Raw genomic sequence first — 21,257 nt, 5'->3', positions numbered from 1 at the left:
TGATCCCTGACGTGACCGTTCCATTGAAAATGGGAGGGCTCCCAAATGCTAATATGGTCTCTACTGCCCGGACAGCTGAAGAGCTTCCCACTGTCATAGTGGGAAGCTTTGTCTGTGGGAGGGCGATGAAGACAACAAAGATTTGAGCAGATCCTTGACACCACCTACCACATCAGAGAGGATGTCTGTTTGACATCTACAGCTCCCTCTCCCTCAGTAAAGCCCAGAACATCACCAGAGACGGCTTCCACCCTGGACATTGCCTCTACTGGCCTTTAGGTGGCGATACAGATCATTTTCAAACAAGAACAAATAGACCTAGGCTGCTTTTACACTGCATGGTTCAAGTGACCCAATTCCGATTTTTTTCCTCTCATGTGGCACAGATCGGATATGACCAGTGAACGTGTAAGCAGGACAAAAGCGCATGGATTCGTTTTTCTCAGATCGGATACAGGCCTCGTTCATATGTGGAAATAAATCGGATACGAATCGGACACGTGCATTTGCGTGTGCCATGTAAGCAGACAAATAAGATATTCCCCAGTAAATGCGAGTCGTATGTCAGTGACATCAACTCATGACACCACCAACTGAGATCACATGACTTATTAAGGTGCTTTTGTGCAGATTTTGCTGTCAGCGTGTTATCTTTCAGCCTCATGCTTCAGACCGTAGTCGGAAACCGCTGTTATTTCCGGTCCCGGTCGGGACATAAACGGTAACTAATCAAGCGGGCCACTGTTGCTATGGAACAGGCTAGAAGCCGTTTATTTCTTTGCTTGTGTTGCAGAGTGGGGGCGTGTATGATGAGAACCGCGCTTGCTGTGTGTGTGTGTGTGTGTGTGTGTGTGTGTGTGGGTGTGGGTGTGTGTGTGTGTGTATGTGTGTGTAAGGAGAGGAGAGGGGGTGTGAGCGCGGAGCGGGAGAGTGTCGGAGAACCATAATAAAAAGAAGGTGTCTCCCCCAAAACATTGTTTTGGAGTCTTTCTTAACCCACTCTGTGCAGAATCCGCCTTCGGCCCTGGAGGAAATCTCCCGTGCGTTTCTGACCACGGTCGGAAAAAGAGAAGTCATCGCGCAGTAAAGGTTCAACACTTGATCAAACTGTTAGTACAGCACGTCTGCAAACACTTCCTCATTCAAAACTCAGAGCACATAAGCCGGCCGCGCAGCCCCCCTTCTTCCTCTCCCGCGTATACCCTCATCCAGGAGCGCCCAAGACAACGCCTCCTTCGTCGCTGAGTTGCCTCCATGACAACCGCAGTCACACTAAAGTCCGAAGAAGGTCCGCGGAAGGCGGAAATGCTGCTACTTAGTCCTCAGAACGTCTACGTTTGATAGCTTCAGCATTGTATAGTGTAAATGCAAAACTTGGATACGGGTCACTTTTAAAAGATGATGTAAGCGGGTCGTCAAAAAAATCGGATATAGTCAGAAAATGGGATGTGGGCATCAAGACCTGCAGTGTAAATGCGACCTAAGAGACAGCTTTCTTCCCCAGAGCGTTCTCAGCCCATGACTGTACAATAGAACTGGACTTTTTGACCCCTCCCCTTTGCATTCCAAACAGGAAGTACCTGCTGGTCACAACAAGCCAAAACCCCATAGGTTTCTATAGAGCACATGTGTCAAACTCAAGGCCCGCCGTGTCTTTTTATGTGGCCCGCGAGTAGGGCTGTGACGTTGACCGCATCACCGCATCACCGCACTTCTTTTTTTGTAAGTTCAGTATATGGTGCGTGATTGGAACTATAATAAACACATTAAACGCATTCATCTTTGCTGATAATTTACTTTTTCTGCTAGTCCTGTGTTCAGACTTTCCTCCTTTCAGACTATTCTCTCCTTCTCTCCCACCGCGCCTGTCACCTGTCTCTCGATGGCACGCTCTCACTGCCTCTGCTGCAAGTGGCACGCAGCTCCCTTTACACACACAGGCGCGCACTTTCAGAAGCACACATCCTCATTCTACAACAGAAGTTTACATCTTGCGAGGAAATACGACAAATTAACTGTGTCCTAATTATTCATTTCTATTGTATTCATTTCCATTACAAGCTGCGTGCGTAAACCGCGACAACGCGCCACCCTGGTGGTTCATCAACGCAACTAAACATTAGGACTTAAACACTGTCCATATAACCTAACCTGACAGAATCAAATGTAAAAGGATTTATGCTAAAATAACAAGCAAACATATGTTTCTATGTAACTGTAATTGTCACTTCAATAAGTTATAATAAATAAATGAGCTATTTAACATTGAGGAGTAGTTATGTTTATTTTTCATTACATTTAGTTCCATGTATAAGTTATATCTGGCCCTTTGAGGACAACTACTATTCTGATGTGGCCCGCGGTTAAAATGAATTTGACACCCCTGCTATAGAGAAATAAACAGCTGTTACTTAACCGTTCTATTGTTCAGAATAACTAACCATTCTTCTCTGATATCTTTTTTGTTTTATAATATTCTTTATTATCCTTATTTTTTTCTTATACCTCTCTCATCTTTTAAGTGGGAGAACTTGAACAATTGGTGGCTGACTAAATACTTTGAATATAACAACTGTAATAAGCAAAGTTGATTTGATTTTTCTTGTGCTTTGGGTAGTGCCTTAAGACATCCATAGCTGTGAACTGACTCATTCTAAATAAAGGGCAGTGGATTGAAAAGAAGGAAAGAGAAAAAAGGGAGAGGAAGAGGACAAGAAAGAAAACTGGAGAATGAGTAAGAAGTGGAGGAGGCGGTGGGAGGAGGATAATTAGAAATGGACAAAGAGGAAGCACATTCTCACCAACAAATTAATTTTTAAAAGGGCCATGTCAGCCTCCACGTCCATCTTTACAATGGTGGCAGGGAAACGTTGCCCACTCTGAAGCTGGACCTGGAAAACAGTGAGGACACCTTCAGACCTTCTTCCTGTTCCTCCAACATTGAAATTGAAGTTTTAGTAAAACAACGTTGCTGTCGCCCACCTCCACTCTGGAGTTCCCCTTCAGGATGTGGGCACAGGTCATAATCTCCCCATCCTCATGGATGATGAATCCGGCTCCAGTTTTCAGGCCCCCCCAAATCAAAATAGTTCTAAAGAGAGACAGAGGGGACAAAAGATTTAAAGGGTATATATATCATGCTATTCTATAGCCTACATGCATATATATGACAACCTTCTGCACACTAAAGAAGGATTTAAAAAAAGAGAAAAATTAGTTATTTTTGCACAAGTATGAAAATCCGCTCGTTTTCATGGATTGGGAGGTGCTGATACTCAGAGAACAGGTTTTAGAGGAATACTCAGAAATGCCTGAATGGATCAAAATACTGCTTTGGGGCTGTTTTTTTTTTTTAGAGGAATGAACATGGTATTACATTTAAAAAGTCGATTTTACATGATTTAAGCGCCTTAAGGAGCTCATCTGTGTCTAAAGCATAGTATATTCTGTTAACCCTGTAAAGCCCACTCCATCAGATTTTTAACATAGAGATGAATGATTTGAAATGAATTTAAAATGAATGTTTACATGATACATTTTTATTCTTAACAGTTCTTCATTCTGATTATTTTTGTCCAGATAAATACAGCTGAGACATCAACATCCCATCACTATGGCCAGCCTTCAGCTCACTGAACAGAGGTTAAGGCACTTACCTTCGGTACGATACTACGTTAACCAACGCCGGTAAAGTGGCATCCACAATATCAGGGACATACCACCTCCTCTGGAAAACAGGCGTGTGCTGACCAGGGCGGGGGGATTGACAACCTATGAGAGCAATGGAAAAAAAACATTTTCTTGTTCTTCAAAATGGATAGCTATTATTACACTTATTTATTACACTTATTATTATCTAAAGATATTACTATTGTAATTGTAAATAGAGTTATACTTCGCAGAAGTGAAGGTTCTAGGTGATCTTGGTGTGAAAAATGCAATCAACTCAAATCATTCAATTTCACATTTTTACACATCAGAAACTGGGTTTATGTATTCTTTAGTATCTAAATCATAATTTAATCCAGGTTTGAGCAGTCCAGGTCCAGTGGTTTTTGAACAGCATCCAGTTCTAGCTGATTGTAGTCGCCATGATCATGTTTGTTTATAATTCCCTTTTTTTGGTCACGTGATTAGTTAAGACGTCATTTAGGCACACCTGTCACCGGTGTTAGTTTGGTTTGTTGGTTTGATACAGAGAGGGTGCACAGGGCCCAGTATTTTTTGTTGACCGCTTTTATACATGATTATGAACTCTGCTTTGATGGATCATATCATATCTGTGGCAACAACAAAGTGGAATAAACCACGACACACAAACAAAGTTGATTTTTTTTTTATATTTTATTTTCAAGTTTAAGTGAACATATGATGTAAAACAACAACAAACAAAGTCAAAGGGGAAAAATAACAACAAGCCCAAAAAAACATGACACTTGCAAAAGGCAAGAGGCCAAAATAAATAAATAAAAGAAAAAGAAAAAAAAATAGCTTGCCAGATTTATCATACTAATCTATAAACAAATACACAAGTAAATGTTGCAGTCAGACACAACTTGTACAAGAGAGGGGGATGCAAAATTACATTTGCGACCCAGGTCCGGCACCTCTTCAATTGTAGTCCTGTTGTTCGGTGTTGTAGTTCAAGTTATGTTGCAGCGAACCAGAAAGGGTTTCCAAACAGTGTTGAATCTATACTGTGAACCAAATCTGCAGGGCCTCAGCCTGTCTAGCCCAATGGCATATATGATCTCAGCCAGCCAGTGTTCAAAGGACGGAGGAGTTGTTGATTTCCAGTTTAGAAGAATACGTTTTTTGGCCACCACCATTCCCAACTGTAGAACTGTCTGTATATGTTGTGGCAAATGGGAAGTTTGTGAAGAACATCCAAAGATGGCCAGGTGGCTATTGGGCTGGTTATCCTTATCATATGCATCAGAAAAGCATTTAAAAATCTTACTCCAGAAACTGTGCAACGATAGACAAAACCAGAATAAATGACCCAGCGTACCTTCTGATGTTTTACACCTGTCACAGGTAGCCGAGACAGCTGGAAAGATTTTGTTCAGCTTCGTTTTGGAATAATGCAGTCTGTGCAGAACCTTAAACTGAATCAACCTGAGTCTGGAACTGATGGAGGAGCGGTAAATTTTAGACAGTGCCTCATTCCAGAAACCGTCAGGTACCTCACAGTTCAAATCTGTAGCCCAAGCATCTCTAATCGAGTCAGAGGGGACCACAGTAGAGAACCAAGAAACAAATTTAGATATGATCCGCTTGGAGTCAGGGGGAAGTGAGATGAGCTCATAGAGGGGGTGTGTAGTTGGGAGGTCAAGGCTTGGACACCACGCCCTGACACAGTGTCTGACCTGAAGGTAACGAAAACAGTTACAAAACAGTTTGTAAAAACCTCACCAAAACCGAATTTTTTCAGCGTTGCTATGAGATATGGCCATTCTATCATATCGAAAGCTTTTTGAGCATCCAGAGCCAGTATGGCTGCCTTGTCTTTCTTTCCATATTTAGGTTAAATGATGAAAAGATTCTCGAGCACCACTTCCAGTGTGTCTTTAGGCCTTGTTTGGAATTAGTTTTTGATTAATTTATCATTATTAAAAGCTTTAAATGTGTCACAATGTTTCATTCAGCTCCAAATGGCAAACAGAACGGCACCAACCTTTTTGGTCTGCAGTCAACATCCAGATTTTCATGTCAGCTTGAACAAGTTGCTCAATAGTTTACATGAAAGTATGTAATAGTGTAATAGTGTAAATGAAAGTTTAGCCATTTTGTTAAGAAAAAGAGAGAAAAAATAGAAAATTAACAAGTCAAGGGTCAAGGAAAGGGACTGAAAGTAGGGGATATGAGAGTAGCTAATGGCATTTAAATAGAGGAGCATTTGAGGTGTGTTCAATGGTCCTAAAGTGAAAATCTCATCAGCGAATCACGCAACACAAAAACATTTGAAAGACCACGATTATTAAAACAAAACTAATGTTAAAAAGAACATGTTAAAGTCAATGTAACTATACTTTTTTATTTTTTTTTATATTTATTATGTTCCTTTAACATTCTAACATTTATGATTGTTTCTTTTTCAGATTTATTAAAATATGTGAAATGACTAAATGACTGTGTGCACATCATCAGACGTGTCCGGATGTGTCACTAATCTATATTTTTGTAATTGACAGTAAGTCTTTAAAATGATTTTGTGTCAAGTGAAATGTGCTTCAGGGCCACTGTGGGTGTGAGTTCATTAGCAAACTTTTTGATTTAGAGACACATTTAGCTGGTGCACTAACAGTCATCTCTTTTTCCATCTCCTCGAAGAGTTCATCAAGTTTCTCCTCTCTTCCCTCCATGGCGATGCTGGCCTCATGGAGTCTCTCTTTCCACCCCTGCACATAGCTCTCTTCAAGTTGTTTAGAGCTTAAAACTAGGGCCCGTAGGCCGTCCTGTGCGTATTTCTGTTTTGGTTAGAGTAAAAATATTATTTTTAGTGTTACACAACGTGTCTACATTGCATGAATAAAAATAATGCAGTTGTACATTTCACATTGAGATGTTCTTGGGTAGCTTCTTTAAGTTTGTTGAAGGAGTGCAGTCTCTCAAAGACAACTGTGTCTGCTCCTTTGCAGAAGAGGGAGGTTTTTCCTTCAGGGCTGCACACTTTTTGACCGTTAAAAAAAGTTAGTAAAAAAGCATATTAGTCACTATGCATGAACAAAAGTAGATTCATGATGTTTCAACCTCTTGCATTTAGAGGCTGATAAACTTGTTATTGAGGATTTAAAAGGAAAGGAAAGATATACAGGTTAGTTGTACTTTATCTCAATAAAACACAAAACTCAGAGCAATGAGGATCAGTTTTGATGAAAAAATGTATACATTTAGTAGGATGTAATACCACGCGTGTAAAGTTTATCCATTATCTTGCAATCAAAAAATGATATTAAAAAATGATTATTAATGGTTTGTTCATAAAAAGCTGTTTTTTTCTCCTCTATCAATAGGTGGTTTTATTTTAATGTATTAGTTTTTACCCACCTATGACTGACATCCTCTTCCGCCTATTGCTGAGGTCCAGGACAGCTACAAGCTCATACACAATTTTTTTGCCCATCTGCATGACTGTGATGGTCTCTGGTGTGTGAGAATGCAACACAAAGCCAAAGCTCCTATCTGCGGTTACCACAGCGCTCTCATTAGGTAACTGAGCCTGGTAGTTAAGTGTAATGGGGGAAAAAAAGCACTATTTGTTTTACTTCACTAAGTAAACTTCTTATTCTACATTCACACTAGTCTCTGCAACATGTGTTCAAGTGGCTGCTTCCAAACAAAAGTCCATGGAAATGCACGTTTCGGGCTGCCGCATTCAAAACGCTCACATTAATGTGTCACTATGGAAGATTTTAAGTCTGTTTGTCTACGAACAAAACGTGCGGCCATTGAACTAAAAGTAAAAGGATTTGACAATAATTCTTCTTTGTTTATTTGTACACATGTTTAATTTTGACTTGATTATCTAGCAAGAAATACTGGAAAACTTCACCTGTTTAGTACTTAAGTATTTATCTCTGTCTAAATTTTACTTAACTTTAGGTCAGTGAATCGGATCAAATCAGATTGTTCAAAATGAACCATTATCAACTATGAATCACGTTGTCAACCACTAATTATATGATTTGAAATGTTAAAATGAATATTACACAACTAAAAAGAGTTAACCTGCAAAGATGACCAGGCCAAAGCACCATTCAGTGTTTTTCAGGGTACATCCTCTTAGCAGCACTTTGTCATTGTCCAGACCATGAGTATGTCCTTTCACAGTCATGGTTCCTTTGAACTTTTCTAAACGGTTGTTGGGGGTTTCATATTGCTCTTCACCTGAGAGGCAACAGTGTTGTGAGTAGTGATGACAAACCAAAGTATTACAGTCATCAATGTCAATGACCTGTTAGCCCAGTTTCTTATTGTGAGCATACACTGGTAAATTGCATGGTTTTCTGAGAGTTTTTTGCATGTTTTGCTGTGCTTGCTTTTACAAATTTTTGCATGCTGCGAATGGACACGCCCCGTTGATGCACTTTCCCTGATCAGCTGAAAAGCAACACTGCAGACTGGTTGGAATAAGCAAGAAGGTTGCAATAAGCCTGCATTTTGGAGTGCCTTTGGTGCTGCTGCTTTATTTTTCCACGCAGGAGCCGCAGAGTGTCGAGGAAGCCCAGCCAGAAGTGACACGGGAAAGGAATGCGTGACGCTGGACACACGCAGAGACAGAGGGGAACTCTGCCTGCCATGTGAGTAAATTGGAAGTGTAGCCACACTCCTCAGGATAGCCTAGGGCAGCTGTAGTCGTTTTGGTACTGGCAGATGCTTTTGCCCACAGGTCCTGATGCGTGTGACCGGAGGGATCCCTGTCCATCTTCTAGAGGAGCCGGCTGGGCGAGGACGCCCCTCAGTTTTAGACTTGTGACTTTCTTAATTGAATCTGCTTTTAATCCTGTGTTTTAACTTTTTCTTCCTTTTAGAACTTTTTATATATTTTTGTAGTAGTTTTTAATCTGGTATCTCAGAGGCCGTTACCATGTTTTGTTAACTGTTTTTGTAAATAAAGTGTATGCTTTGGCCAAGGGTCTGGTCCTCTTTGGTAGCATCATGTGTGCTGTCACTCAGTCCATTTTTCTTACCTCATAATAATCCTATTCCCTTTTCCATCCATAGTCAAACCTCCAGTCCTTACATTATGAACAATACACAACACTTTACATGTTTAGAAAAATCTTTAAAAGTCATACAACTCATGTTTAACCAGTTTTAAACATGAGTTTGACAGACTTTGATAGAGCAGTGTCAATATAATCACTTCAGGGCATTTGTGGCTTTCACTGGACTTTACAAACAAAGGATTAAATCAGTTCTGTGGCTTTTTCATTTTTAGCTCTCAGACTCATCTTAGATTTTTTTGTCATAAACTTTACAGCTGGCTGCAGCAATATAGAATGCAGTTGCAGAAATGGGCTGCATGAGGAGTCTGTTGCATTAGTTATGAAGTGCAATGACTGGAACAAGCAGAGAGGCAGTAGGATATGAAACTTTCATCTGCTGCCTTCCCTGTGCGCTGAGACTCTGGAGGAAAATAAGAAAAATGGCGGGGCAGACCGTAATTAACCTGTAACCTGCAGTGGTAGAAAAATAAAAGAATGCCCATGACGACATCAACAAAACTCAAGGCTGTGTAATGAACAGAGAAGACAGATTATCAAGTTAATTAAATCTTTAAATAGCATTGACTTTATGATTCCTGTCAGCTTTGTGGGTTCAACATTTTAGCATCAAGGGAAAATGAAGACTTTAAGCTGTGCTTCTTTACTTTCTACTCAAGAATAAAGCAGTCAATGCTTTTGTTTTTTTCAACTCATGTAAAAAAAAAATATTGGACTTTAAACATGAATAGTAGTTCAAACCAAGAAGAATGACGAAGGATCAGACAAATCAAGATTCAGTAGTCATAAAATATTTTCTTAAATCATACAATAAGCTTTATGAATGAAAGTCAGGCACTTAAGTGAAGCCATCTAGTTATATTTTTGCTTTTTAAATAGTTGCGCTTGTTTTAAATATTTTAGGAGTTTTGCATTAAAATTTGACTTAAGACGGACTTAACTTTTCTTCTTTTTAACATTACAGGGAGAATAAACCTAAAACGAGAAACAAAATATTTGAAATTATCAATGATAATGTTACCAGAATGCAGAATGGCTAGAATTAAGGAGACGGCAGAGGGGTGAGAGAGTTCTGATTTTTGACAGATAAATCATCACAAGGGATTTTTTTTTCTCATAGGTTATTTTTTTATTTAATCCTGTGTAACTAATATTACAGAAAATCCATGCATTCTCTACGTGACACCAAGGATGGATATTTGTGGGAACTTTAGCATACATGTTTTTTTTTTTACTTTAGCATACATGTTTGGTGCAAAATTCCCTCCTTTTCATTCTTTTCACCAAAGTTAACAACAACAAAAACATAGCTTGGAGGCCAGAGCCTTTATTTGAAGTTCATGTAGTCTCATATGACTGCTCTTTATCGTGCATAATTTGTGGAAATATAAAAGTAAATGACCTTTTTAAAATTTCTCACTAAGAACAACAAATTCCAGCTCAAAATGTGTGCATGTACATGTCTGTAGCAAAATGTGAAACATAAAAAGGCTGAAAATGTTTTTTTAAAAGTGAAAAAGATGTCGTTATTTCTGCAACAAACAGCCTCCATTCTCAGGTAAACTAATAGCTAATGTCTAAAGAACTCAGGAAACTGGATCTTTGGTGGAAATTTGAGTCTAAAAACAACCCGAGTGTCTGCAGGAAAGAGATGAACCTGAAGGAGGTACAAGGACAGAATAATTATCCAGGTTTGGAGAACATCAGCGTGTTATCATTTTTTCATTTCTATGTTTCTATTAAGAATCACATTTCTGATCTATGAAGTTTTCCATTGTCACTGGATTCCCCCCCCCCATCATACTGTGCTACAGGGGGGACTGCATATAAGAAGCTTCCTGAATATATTTATTTTCCTTCAAAGCAAGTGTGAAGCTGAGGTTATGCAGCATAAGTGATCGCTGTAACAGGATGAAATTTCAAGTTGCAAAGTCAAAACAAGGACAGTTCCTCAGAGACGTCTTGTTGATGCTGTGGTCTCACAGACCACAAACAGCCTGTCTTGATGTCTTGTTTTCTGAGGTCAGTTTGATGTCGAATTGGTGCAAGAAAGGACAGTAAAACCAACTACAACATTTATTTGTTCGCACAGATGGAATGTTTGCTTTTAGGATGCTTGTGGAGAAGCAGGTCAGAAGGAGGAGTCCATGACAGACTACAGAGAGTCTGGAGTGCAAGAAAAGCATGTTAGGTAAGGGGTCTGCAACCTGAGTCAGGCTCTGGGACCACATCTGGATCTTTGGCTGAAGACAAAAATGTCATTTCCTCATCTACGGCTGGATAGCTCCAATGTTGTTGGCCATTTTTGTTGCACAGGAAATGTTAGGTTGGGGGTGTGAGCGGCTGTAAGCTAGTGGGAGAGCGCAAACAGATAGGTGATGGAAAAGGGGGTGGCTTACTCCGTGCCAGCATTCACGCTCACAACTTAAAGGCGAATTATGAACTTCTGCCGCTCTGAAAACGCTTTTAAAAGCCTTTTCTGTGGAGTATAATTTTTTACCAAAAGTCACTGGTTACCACCCCCCTGGTTTTTGGTGTGAGTGAGCTGGGTGTACAGAAGAGAGTTAGTTGGATGGTGGTTTTAGGTTGACGGACCGCTGAAGCGAGTTTCCAAAAGACAAAGAAGAGCATGGAGATAAATACATAAACAATAATCAACTGTGTTGGCTGTAAAAGAGCATCATTCTTAAACATTTTTGCTTCTCTGCCTCAACAACAATAACACCTGCAGTCTAGAGGGCTGCATTGGGATCGGGTCCCGCGGGACCCAACCCAAATCTCGCGGGATTGGGCGGTTTGAATTGTGCTGTGGGCGGGAGCGGGCGGCAAAAAATAAACCCCGCGGGATCAGTGCTGCCATGAATATCTCATGAATATATATTAGCAGACTACGTTAGGCTGAGCGGCTGTTGGATTCTTATGTACTGAAGCTCCGTGAAGGCACCAGGTAGAGACGCCCAATGGCCTCTGTCATCTAACCTGTTGTTGGGGGTGCGCCCCGCCCCGCCTCTTACTAAGAGCGCGCTTCAGGCCGTCTGTCTGCGCGCACACAGGGACACTTTTAACCGAACAGGATTTGTGAAAATATATTTAATATTTAAGTTGCACATTACACAAGAGGAATGCATCAAAAGATGAGGCTGGAGGAGGACATGAATCTCTTTAATAATATCAATAAAAATACGTGTTTTTTTTCCTGCGGGACGGGGGACGATACAAAATCAATGCATCTCTATTACTGTGCGGGACTAAATTCTCTGAGTTTTGCCGGTGCGGGCGGGAGTGGACATACATATTGCGGGAGCGGTCGGGAGTGTAACGCATACGTTGCGGGAGCGGGCGGGATTGGTCAAAAATTCAGCGGGCGCGGGCGGGAGCGGGATGAAGAAAATAGTCCCGCGCAGGGCTCTACTGCAGTCACGTTTAAATCCAGACTTTGAACAAAGAATAAGACTCTCACTCTCAAACTTTGTCTGATGAGAGGCTGTAAAAATATTTCTTTTAATATTATTTTGTTGGGACGGATCATCCAGACAGCAGCCTTCCTCTTTAATTTCCACAGAGACACAGTGTCTGAAACTGCTCACGTATCCTCACAGCAGTATACAATATTATCTGGCACTTCTAATAACAGTTTTCACAAAGCAAACTGCCCCTCTGCACCTCCTTCCCTCTGCTCCATGAGGTTTGCTTGTTTGTCATCTTTTCAAAGCAGCAAATGCACTTTACACATCTGCTGGAATTTGTCAGGTCATTTTTCTTCAGGTTTGAGCTTTCACTGTGCTTCAGCACTTCATGCTTACAGCGCCACAGCGTTCGTCTTCTGCTTCAGAGACAGGATTGCTCCTCCTTTCTGTCTCTCCACACTGCTGTGCAGCTCACTGAGGGTGGTTGGAGGAGGGCAGGAGGAGGACTGCACACGTTTCTTCCAGGCAAAAACGGACATCCTAATATAATGCAGGTGCAGTAAAATCTAAATACTTTATACTCTGACCCATAAGCTTATTTTAGTTATAACATTTCTGCAGGAATTCAATAACTTTTTGACTTTTGAGCCCAATTCAAGTAATTTCAAAAAACAATTTATAAATTACAAATTTATTATTAAAAAAATAGGCTGTTTTAAATGAATTAAAATTATTGCTTAAAATATATAAAGCAGACTAGTTATTTTGGAACAAAAATGATCATAATTATCTTCAATTAGTCCTTTTATTTTCATAAAACCGTGCAGTTATTTTACATGTTTTGAAAATATGTGTTCAAACTGTTTCATGTTTTTTTTGATTTGCTTTAGTAGGGCTTAGCTACACATTAAAAACATAAATACATTTGACAGTACTAAACATTTGGAGAAAGATAAAAAACCCAGAACCTCAAAGTGTTGTGAAGGCAGCGTTGGACATTATTTCACTTCAGCTGCCTTCTATATTTTTTTAAACAATTATATTACATGAAGATCAGACCCTTTCAGTAATTTTTCCCCCTATTTTAAGAATGGATCTTTTTTTTTCTACCTAAAAACAAGCTTCTTTATTTGCAAAAAATATGATGAGTTCTCAGGTATTTTTGGTGCAATTTTCTCACAATTGTGTTGATATTTTTTTTAAATGATGTAAAATGTTTCTGAATAAACATACACTGGAAGAATAGATGAGACAATTCTAAAATGTCGTGCTGCATGTATGAATGAGACACATGTGATGATGGATTCATGAATCTTTCAGTGTTGTTGTGTGACAGGCATTTTGTGGTTTTGTATGCTAATGTGTTACTTTTTTGAAGATGTCGTGCCCTTCGTTAGTGCTGGTCATCGTTTGCAGAGCGGAGGTCATCACAAAGCGCGGCATGGCAGCTGCTATTCTGATCTTTTATTGATGCGGTTTTGTGGAGTGTGAATTATGGAGGAACGTTCTGGATGCTGCATGCTCCACATATTCAAAGAAGGACAGCGTGGGGACCGGGGAGATCCCTCCACAGTGGTCCTGTGCGCTCTCCGCCATGCAGCTACTCTCTTTGTTTTTTTGGGGATTACTGTCACAAGTTTTAAAACCTACAGACAGGGACAAAGCAGGAGGAGAATAGGACACAATCTTTGACATTCAGCACTGTTTGACGGGTTAACTTCTACATCTTAGCCCTTCAATGTGAGAGCAAAAGTGGGAAAGAAATCAAACATTTGCAGCCTTGTAGATTTTAGAGAAAAATAAATGTTAGGTTTATTGTTTGTTGGATTCTGAAGCATTAAGCCCAAGGAATGGTCAAATTGTTTAGGGTTCCTTCTGCCCAAATTAACATTGCTCTGAAGATGGACGATTCAGCTTGACAGATCAGAGTTTTTTCCGTTTATCCAGCTAAATTTCTTCCCACCCCCACCTCACAGCTGTCATGAATAGTAAATAAGGCTAAAAATATGTAAACTATTGTTATAATCAGGCTTTTGAGACATGTATGCTTTATTAAACTCAAAGATTTTTTTATTTTATTTTAAAAAGTGAAAGGGAGAACACTTCAGTTTTAGGTGTAAAGGTGTAAACATGTCAGACTGATGTCAGACTGATGTGCAAATAAGCAATAAAGATCATTCTGAAAATTCCAAAATCTTTCACAATTTTTTCTCATGAAAATAAAGTGTAAACTTGTCTTAATCAGAGTTAGGGAGATTACTACATGATAAGAACATTTATTAAATCCAGGAAAGGTGAGCAGATTCCTGTCCAGGAATGAGGTCAGAACAGGATCTTAGATTTTAAGGAAAACTAACACATTTGGATTCATTAGTATAGTCTGACTTTGTGTCCCAACAGTTTTCTTTTCCTCTTTGGAAAAGTTACTTCTCTTTCTTCAGGCAGATGGGAAAGCGGTGGATGGCGATTTCCTGCCTGATGCCAACGGCAAAGATTCAAACTCGATTAAACAGACAGACGGCTCAAAGTGGCAGAAACCCAGACTCACGCGCAAATCGCTCATGAAATGCTGTCTTGTCAAGTGGATAATCGCCAGCACCACACAACAAGGCCCAGGTAAAAACATACCACCTAATACAACATTTCCTGTTAGTTTGCTTAAGGATAGACATGTGATCTTTTACCAAGAACTTAAAAAAAAGATGTCTAACTTTTTGTTGGTTTCATTTGTTATCAGTTTTTGATTGGATAGTTTACATATTAAAAAATACAGTATTCAAGTAAAAACCCTTACTTAATAATTCCATAATTTAATAAATATATATTGTTTTTTGTTGTTCTGGCCCAAAATAATAAGTTCTGCCCTCACAGTTTGAAACAAACCTAAACAGACTGTTTCATTAAAGGTTGGCTCATATTGAAACACAGCACATGGATCAGGATCAGATGGGAAAACAAACAAAAACTTTCAGTTAGGGCCAAGACAGGTTTGAGGCTGAAACTTCACTTTAAAAAAACAGCATTGAACACATTGATTCACACTGATTTGCATGCATTTTTGCAGTTTAATATACTTCCACATGTGTACTGATGAATTAATTTTTTTAGTCATCTGACATCTGATCTTGACCTTTACTGGATCTTTCAAATGAAAAAAGACCCCAAGGACCCCTAAGATTTTTTTACAAAGGAAAATATAGGGTTCTACCTAAATTTGGAGGCAGAACTATCAAGGAGCTCATAAACTTGAGCTCGACCTGTCATCAAACAACTCAAAATGTAAGAAATATAATGTTATAAAACATCTAACCCAATAACAACATCAAATTATACTAAATAAAGATATGTATCACTAATAAAACCCCAAAATCTGAAGTAGAAAAACAGACACCTTTTTAGAAACTGTTGATGAACTTTTGTTTACATCACATTAAACCATCACAGTTAGGGGTTTTGTTAGATACCTTTATCCCTTGTGCTAGCCTATGACCCCACCCTGACGTGTTCTCCCTACCATGACAAAGGTGGATAAAGGTGGAGAGGATCACATGTAATCCGTGCAAACCAGTAAAGATCACAAATCATTGAAGAAAAAAGGTTCAGCACACTGTCTTGTGGGGTCGTAATGACCCCACTCCCAATCTTAAAGTTCCTAGGATAGCACAAGTGTTAAGCTGAAAATTATCCAGATGTCAGCATTTTTAAATTAACATTTTCTCACCAACATCTTGTTTTGACCGTAATTTGGCGCCATCTAGTGTTATATCAGTATCATAGCAACTGATCGTGTCTTGTTCCACATTCCTTTTAATTCGCTGCACTTTTCCAATTGTGTTGGTGTTTAATGACTTAGCTTACTTGAAAAAAAGTTTAGAAAAAAACAAATTAAATTATTCACTGAATATCGATAACAGCTGACTGATTTTAATAATGCTTGTCAAACATGGGCATGTTCTTCAGTGATGGTCTGTGGAGGAGAGAAAGAGAAGCAAATATAGCATCACCAGTTTGCATTAAAATAGCAGCAGTTTTGAAAGAATCCTCTAAAGTCACAACCAAGCCTCTAAGTGACTGTGTGTTTACATGGTAGCAAGTTATCGTTCTAAAATGTCTAAGTAGTTGCAAAAATATTAAATCTATTGCCCCTGGGAAAGTGGTGAGCTGCAGACACGCCGCGGTGAACCATTTGGTGGTTTAACTCCTCAATCCCCAACCCCCTTAATACTAGCTGTCAAGTAGAGAGGCATTGGGTTTCATTTTTAGAGTCTTTGGTATGACTCAGGTTGAACTCACAACCTTCCACTCTACCATAAGGCCACTGAGCTGGTTAGTTAGTGGTAGGATTTGTCTTGGTAAGATGTATCAAAATAGGTTGTGATGTCCTATTTAGCTATTAAAACCCTAAATTTATTAAAAATGATATGTCCTAAAGCAATTGTGTATTATGTAAAATATATTGGTACATTTACATACATACTAATTCTTTTCTTATTAACTATTTTAACACTTAAAACTGTCCAACTATGCTTATTTAGACCAATTAACATAAGACAAGAATTACACATTTTGGAATAAAGCTGTCAAAATTGTATCTAGTATGCAGTTTCTTTAGAGATAGTACTGAAGATTTTGATGAAAAGTTACTAGTAAGTTAAATTAGTCTTATATCAAGTGTAATAAGATACAGTGGTATGAGAAAGTTTGGGCACCCCTGATAATTTTCAAGATTTTTCTTCATAAATCATTGGTTGTTCGGATCATCAATTACAGTTAAATATATCAAATAGCAGATGAACACAGTGATATTTGAGAAGTAAAATGAAGTTTATTGGATTTAAAGAAACTGTGCAATAATTACTTAAACAAAAATTGGCAGGTGTGTAAATTTGGGCATCCCAGCCGAAACATACCATCAGTATTTAGTAGATCCTCCTTTGCAGAAATGACAGCCTCCAATCGCTTCCTATAGCTTCCAATGAGGGCATGGATTCTGGTTGAAGGTATTTTGGTTTACCGAGATGCCCTTCCAGAACATTGTACTTGTTCCTTTGCATGAATGCCTTTGTAGGACTAAAGCAGTGTTTAGGGCCATTGTCTTGTTGAAGTATCCAGCCCCGGCGCAACTTCAACTTTGTCACTGATTCTTGAACATTGTTTGAAAGAATCTGCTGATCCTGACTGGAATCCATGTGACCTTCAACTTTGACAAGATTTCCAGTACCTGCACTGGCCACACAGCCCCAAAGCATGATGGAACCGCCACCAAATGTGACTGTGGGTAGTAAGTGTTTGTCTTGGAATGCTGTGTTCTTTGTTCGCCAAGCATACCGCCCCTTCTTATGTCCAAATAACTCCATTTTAGTTTCATCAGTCATTCCACATCACCTTATTCCAAAATGAAACCGGCTCATCCAAATGTGCTTTAGCATACCTCAAGCGACTCTGTTTGTGGCATGTGTGCAGAAAAGGCTTCTTCCCCATTGCTCTTCCTTACAGCATCTGCTTGTGCAAAGTGCGCTGAATGGTTGAACGATGCACAGTGACACCATCTGCAGCCAGATCCCATTGTAGGTCTTTGGAGCTGGTCTGTGGGTTGAGTTTGATTGTTCTCACCATCCTTCGCCTCTGCCTAGCTGAGATTTTTCTGGGCCTTTGCTTGAACTGTGCCTGTGGTCTTCCATTTTCTCACTATATTCCTCACAGTGGAAATTGACAGCTGAAATCTCTTCATCCTTCATCTAAACTACGATGTTGAACAATCTTTGTTTTCAGGTGATCTGACAGCTGTTTTGAGGTTCCCGTGTTGACATTCTTCAGAGAAGATGCAAAGAGGAAATACTTGCTCTTGGTCACCTTAAATACCTCTACTCATGATTGGCTTCATGTGTGTATGTAGGTCAAGGGTCAATGAGCTTATAATACAAATCTTGTGTTCCAATAATTATTGCTAAAGGTAGTCATATCAATAAACAACAGGGGTGCCCAAATTTACACATCTGACTATTTTTGTTTAAGTACTTATTGCACAGTTTCTTTAAATCCAATAAATTTCATTTCACTTCTCAAATATCACTGTGTTCATCTGCTATATGATATATTTAACTGAAATTGATGATCCGAACAACCAATGATTTATGAAGAAAAATCTTGAAAATTATCAGGGGTGCCCAAACTTTCTCATACCACTGTAATTAAATGAGAAACTAGATGAAAACATTTTGGGATTTTGTGTGTTTTGCAGTTAAAAAGAGGAAAACTCACTTAGTGACAAAAAGCACACCTTTGTGAATGAGAGGCTCTGTGATCCTCTGTGCTTTTGTGTTGCTTTCAGTGTTGTCAATAAGCAACGCTGATGAAGCTGAAGCCTTTATGACCCACATCTAAACATGCCCCCCCCCCCCCCGTAACTATAGGGAGAACACGAACAGAGCAGCACTTAAGGTGCATCAACATTTTAAAGGAAGTTCCAGTGTAAGAGACGGCACAAGCTAAGTCATTCTTGTAGATTTCTTGCGATTTAAAAGTTTTATTGACTATTATTCTAGGTATTTAATTATGCTTCTTTTGATGGTACTTTTTCATCTACAATGTCTTATTCTTGGTGTGATGGTAAAAAGACAGCCACGCAATTTCCCTCAAGATCAATAAAGTATCAATCAATCAATCCAAGTTTCCCTCCATTCAGTTTGGTATACTGAACAAATGTCTGCAAATGCAGACACAGTGTTGAGCTTTTTATGCTTCTTTTTTTTTTTAACTTACTATGGATTTCAAGTTCATTAGTTATTAGCGAAGTGGCTTTCTAAAATCCATTTGAAGTTTGGATTCCTTTCCCTCCATCAAAAGCACACGCGGCTCACTTTTCTCTGCCTCTTCACAGACTAAAATGTCATCTCTCAGCAATTGATTTGCTGTCTGCCTCATTTGCTCCATTATGATGTGCCGACTCATCAGTACTGAGCTTTGCTCAAACACTTCCTCACTCTTTATGTGATCGTGAAAAGACTCAAAATTAAAGATAAACAGCGTTTACATTAGAGCTGAGCTTTAAGTGCTGTTGTTCTGACCGCCTCATAGTCAAAACATCCTATTTTACCCAATAAGAGTGAAGGATCAACCCTTTAAGAAACCTAAAATAATGAGCTTAAATCATATTTAAATATTTTAGTGTGAGAATAGGGCCTTTCAGGTCTGTGTATGCATCGAGGACAAACCACGCCCACTCCTCCATCAGCCTCGCTTGCACATGGATTCTTTTTAGAGCAGCAGAGTAGGAGATAAAAAGAGGAGTAGAGCCATGAGTTGGTGCTAAACCGAACCGGATCACTAATGGCTTGCCTGAGAGGAGAAACAACTGTAGAGAGTTTGGACTTTGTGCAAGTGTCCGGCTTCTCTCCTGCACATGATGGACTTTGGGCCCTCTTACCTAAGGAGGATACTCTGCGGTCACCCTGTTATGTGTTTTCTTTGCCAGCTAGTGGTTTAGGTAAAGTAACGACTGCTGATGCAAGTATAAAAGACTTGAAAATGGACAGGAGGCAGATGAAGATGGTATTATTCTGCAGGCTGGCAGAACAGGGGGCGGATTGGTCCATTTTAAGGGTTTTTGGAGCAGTGCTATTCGAGGCAAACAATGGGTTTGGAGGGCATGGAAATAATTGCCATTACTGTTGTTGTTGGACTATTTATTGTTGTTCTTAAACAGTTTGGGATTTGGGAGCCTCTGTCTCTGGAAGGTAAGGCATAAGGATTGTCTGTCCAGTTATATGAGTGCGTTGCTGTATTTCCTTCTTAAAAAATAATAACAACCTAGAGTTAAAATAAATAAAAAAACGGACTTAGATATTTTGATTATCCCAGTTAGTTTAGCTAAACCTTCTCATTGATGACAATATGACTTTCTCCTCTTAAGTCGAGAAATGTTTGTCTTTCATAATCACGTTTAATTAAAAAAAGGCCGTTTTTGCACTTTGCCAGTAAAGATTCTGGCACATAAAAAAGCAGATATCTGTGTAGTGTATTCGAAAAAACTTATTGAGTTTTTGGAATTTTCATGTTGGTTCTGGTATTTTGTTGACTGTTTACTAAATTATGTTCTCATTGTAACTAGTTTTTAAGTATTTTTTAAAAAATATTATCCATTTTTAATTGGATAGTTTTGCACGAATCATTTTTAACTCGTCCACTGTAGGAAATGTTTTAAGATGCTTTAGTAAAATATACATACGTGCATCATGTTTAGTAAGCACATTTTTATATTTCTACATTAGTAAAAAAATTAATCATTTGAAAATATTTTAATCTAGATATGAATTCTTTTCACTTCATTTTTCATCACATACTCTCTTCTTTTTCATTTGGCTCTTCTCCATCTGTCTAACATTAATGTAAAGAAGGGGAATAACTCAAACGGTACAATTCTGGGAATTGTTCTCTAGTTTTCTAAGGAATCAGTTCTCCTTTAATCTGTGTTAAACTTTCCCTGTTAGCTCTGATTCTAAAACGCTGCCACACTTCTCATTGCAGACAAATGTTAATAAAACATGAAACATTTTTTCTGTAAGAAATCATTGTCTTTAAAAAGGACATAAAAAGATGATACAATGTTAGCAGGTTAAAGAATTATTTTTTTCTTGTTTCCTCACACAAATTTATTTTTAAAAAAATTGATTGGTCACATTTGAAAAAGTGAGAATTTGATTCGAAAAATTAAACCCAAAAAATGTGATTTATGCCACATATGTTTATATTATGCTGGAAAAATGTCGTTGCAGAGCAAACCAGTTCTGTTGTAAAAACTCACACTGAGTCAAGTGAATCAAAATATCAAACTTTCCCAAGTGTCTACAATAAAGGAGCTCAATTTTTTGATGTTTTTTTGTTATTTTCTATTCTGATATCTCCTCTGGTTTTTGTCTTTTTGTATGGTCTAACTCTCTAATAATGCAAGTTTGTCTTTCCTCCCAAAATGTCCACATTTTCCTTACTGTCTCATTTGTCAAAGTTATATTCATCTTCTTCTGTTATGACATCTCCTGCCTTTTTCCTCCTCCCTTTTCTTCCTTCTTCAATGTGCTTCGCTTTCTTTTCCACACAGACGGTGAGTGTTTCCCTCTTTTCT

At 38.8% G+C, this 21,257-nt stretch overlaps 1 protein-coding gene and 1 long non-coding RNA gene across 10 annotated transcripts in view; both read left to right on the top strand.

Annotated features, from left to right (window-relative positions):
- The window catches only part of LOC101166068 (calsenilin), a 68,296-nt gene that overhangs the window by 24,100 nt on the left and 22,939 nt on the right, over nucleotides 1-21,257 (top strand). For 2 of the 8 annotated variants that reach the window (XM_078955847.1, XM_078955848.1), the window contains 2 exons: nucleotides 12,607-12,690; nucleotides 14,578-14,752. In XM_078955847.1, coding sequence (XP_078811973.1) covers nucleotides 12,607-12,690; nucleotides 14,578-14,752 — 259 coding nt within the window. Of the gene's footprint in view, nucleotides 1-3,579; nucleotides 8,637-12,123; nucleotides 12,691-14,577; nucleotides 14,753-18,606; nucleotides 19,873-20,468; nucleotides 21,237-21,257 lie in introns of those variants that run through there. The other 6 variants (XM_078955850.1, XM_078955846.1, XM_078955845.1 and 3 more) reach the window with 6 other exon arrangements.
- LOC110016069 (uncharacterized) lies at nucleotides 8,161-8,636 on the top strand. 2 transcript variants are annotated; one of them, XR_013659366.1, is made up of 2 exons: nucleotides 8,161-8,303; nucleotides 8,393-8,636. It is a non-coding gene; the product is annotated as an uncharacterized LOC110016069 (long non-coding RNA). The 2 variants fall into 2 exon arrangements; XR_002874369.2 differs by having other exon boundaries at nucleotides 8,377-8,636.

This window comes from Oryzias latipes, chromosome 12 (assembly GCF_053564925.1).
Source record: "Oryzias latipes strain Hd-rR chromosome 12, Olatipes_Hd-rR_3.1".
Classification (NCBI taxonomy): Eukaryota; Metazoa; Chordata; class Actinopteri; order Beloniformes; family Adrianichthyidae; genus Oryzias; species Oryzias latipes.
The sequence above is the reverse complement of the archived record's forward strand: the minus strand, read 5'-3'. Positions and strand labels throughout refer to the sequence as shown.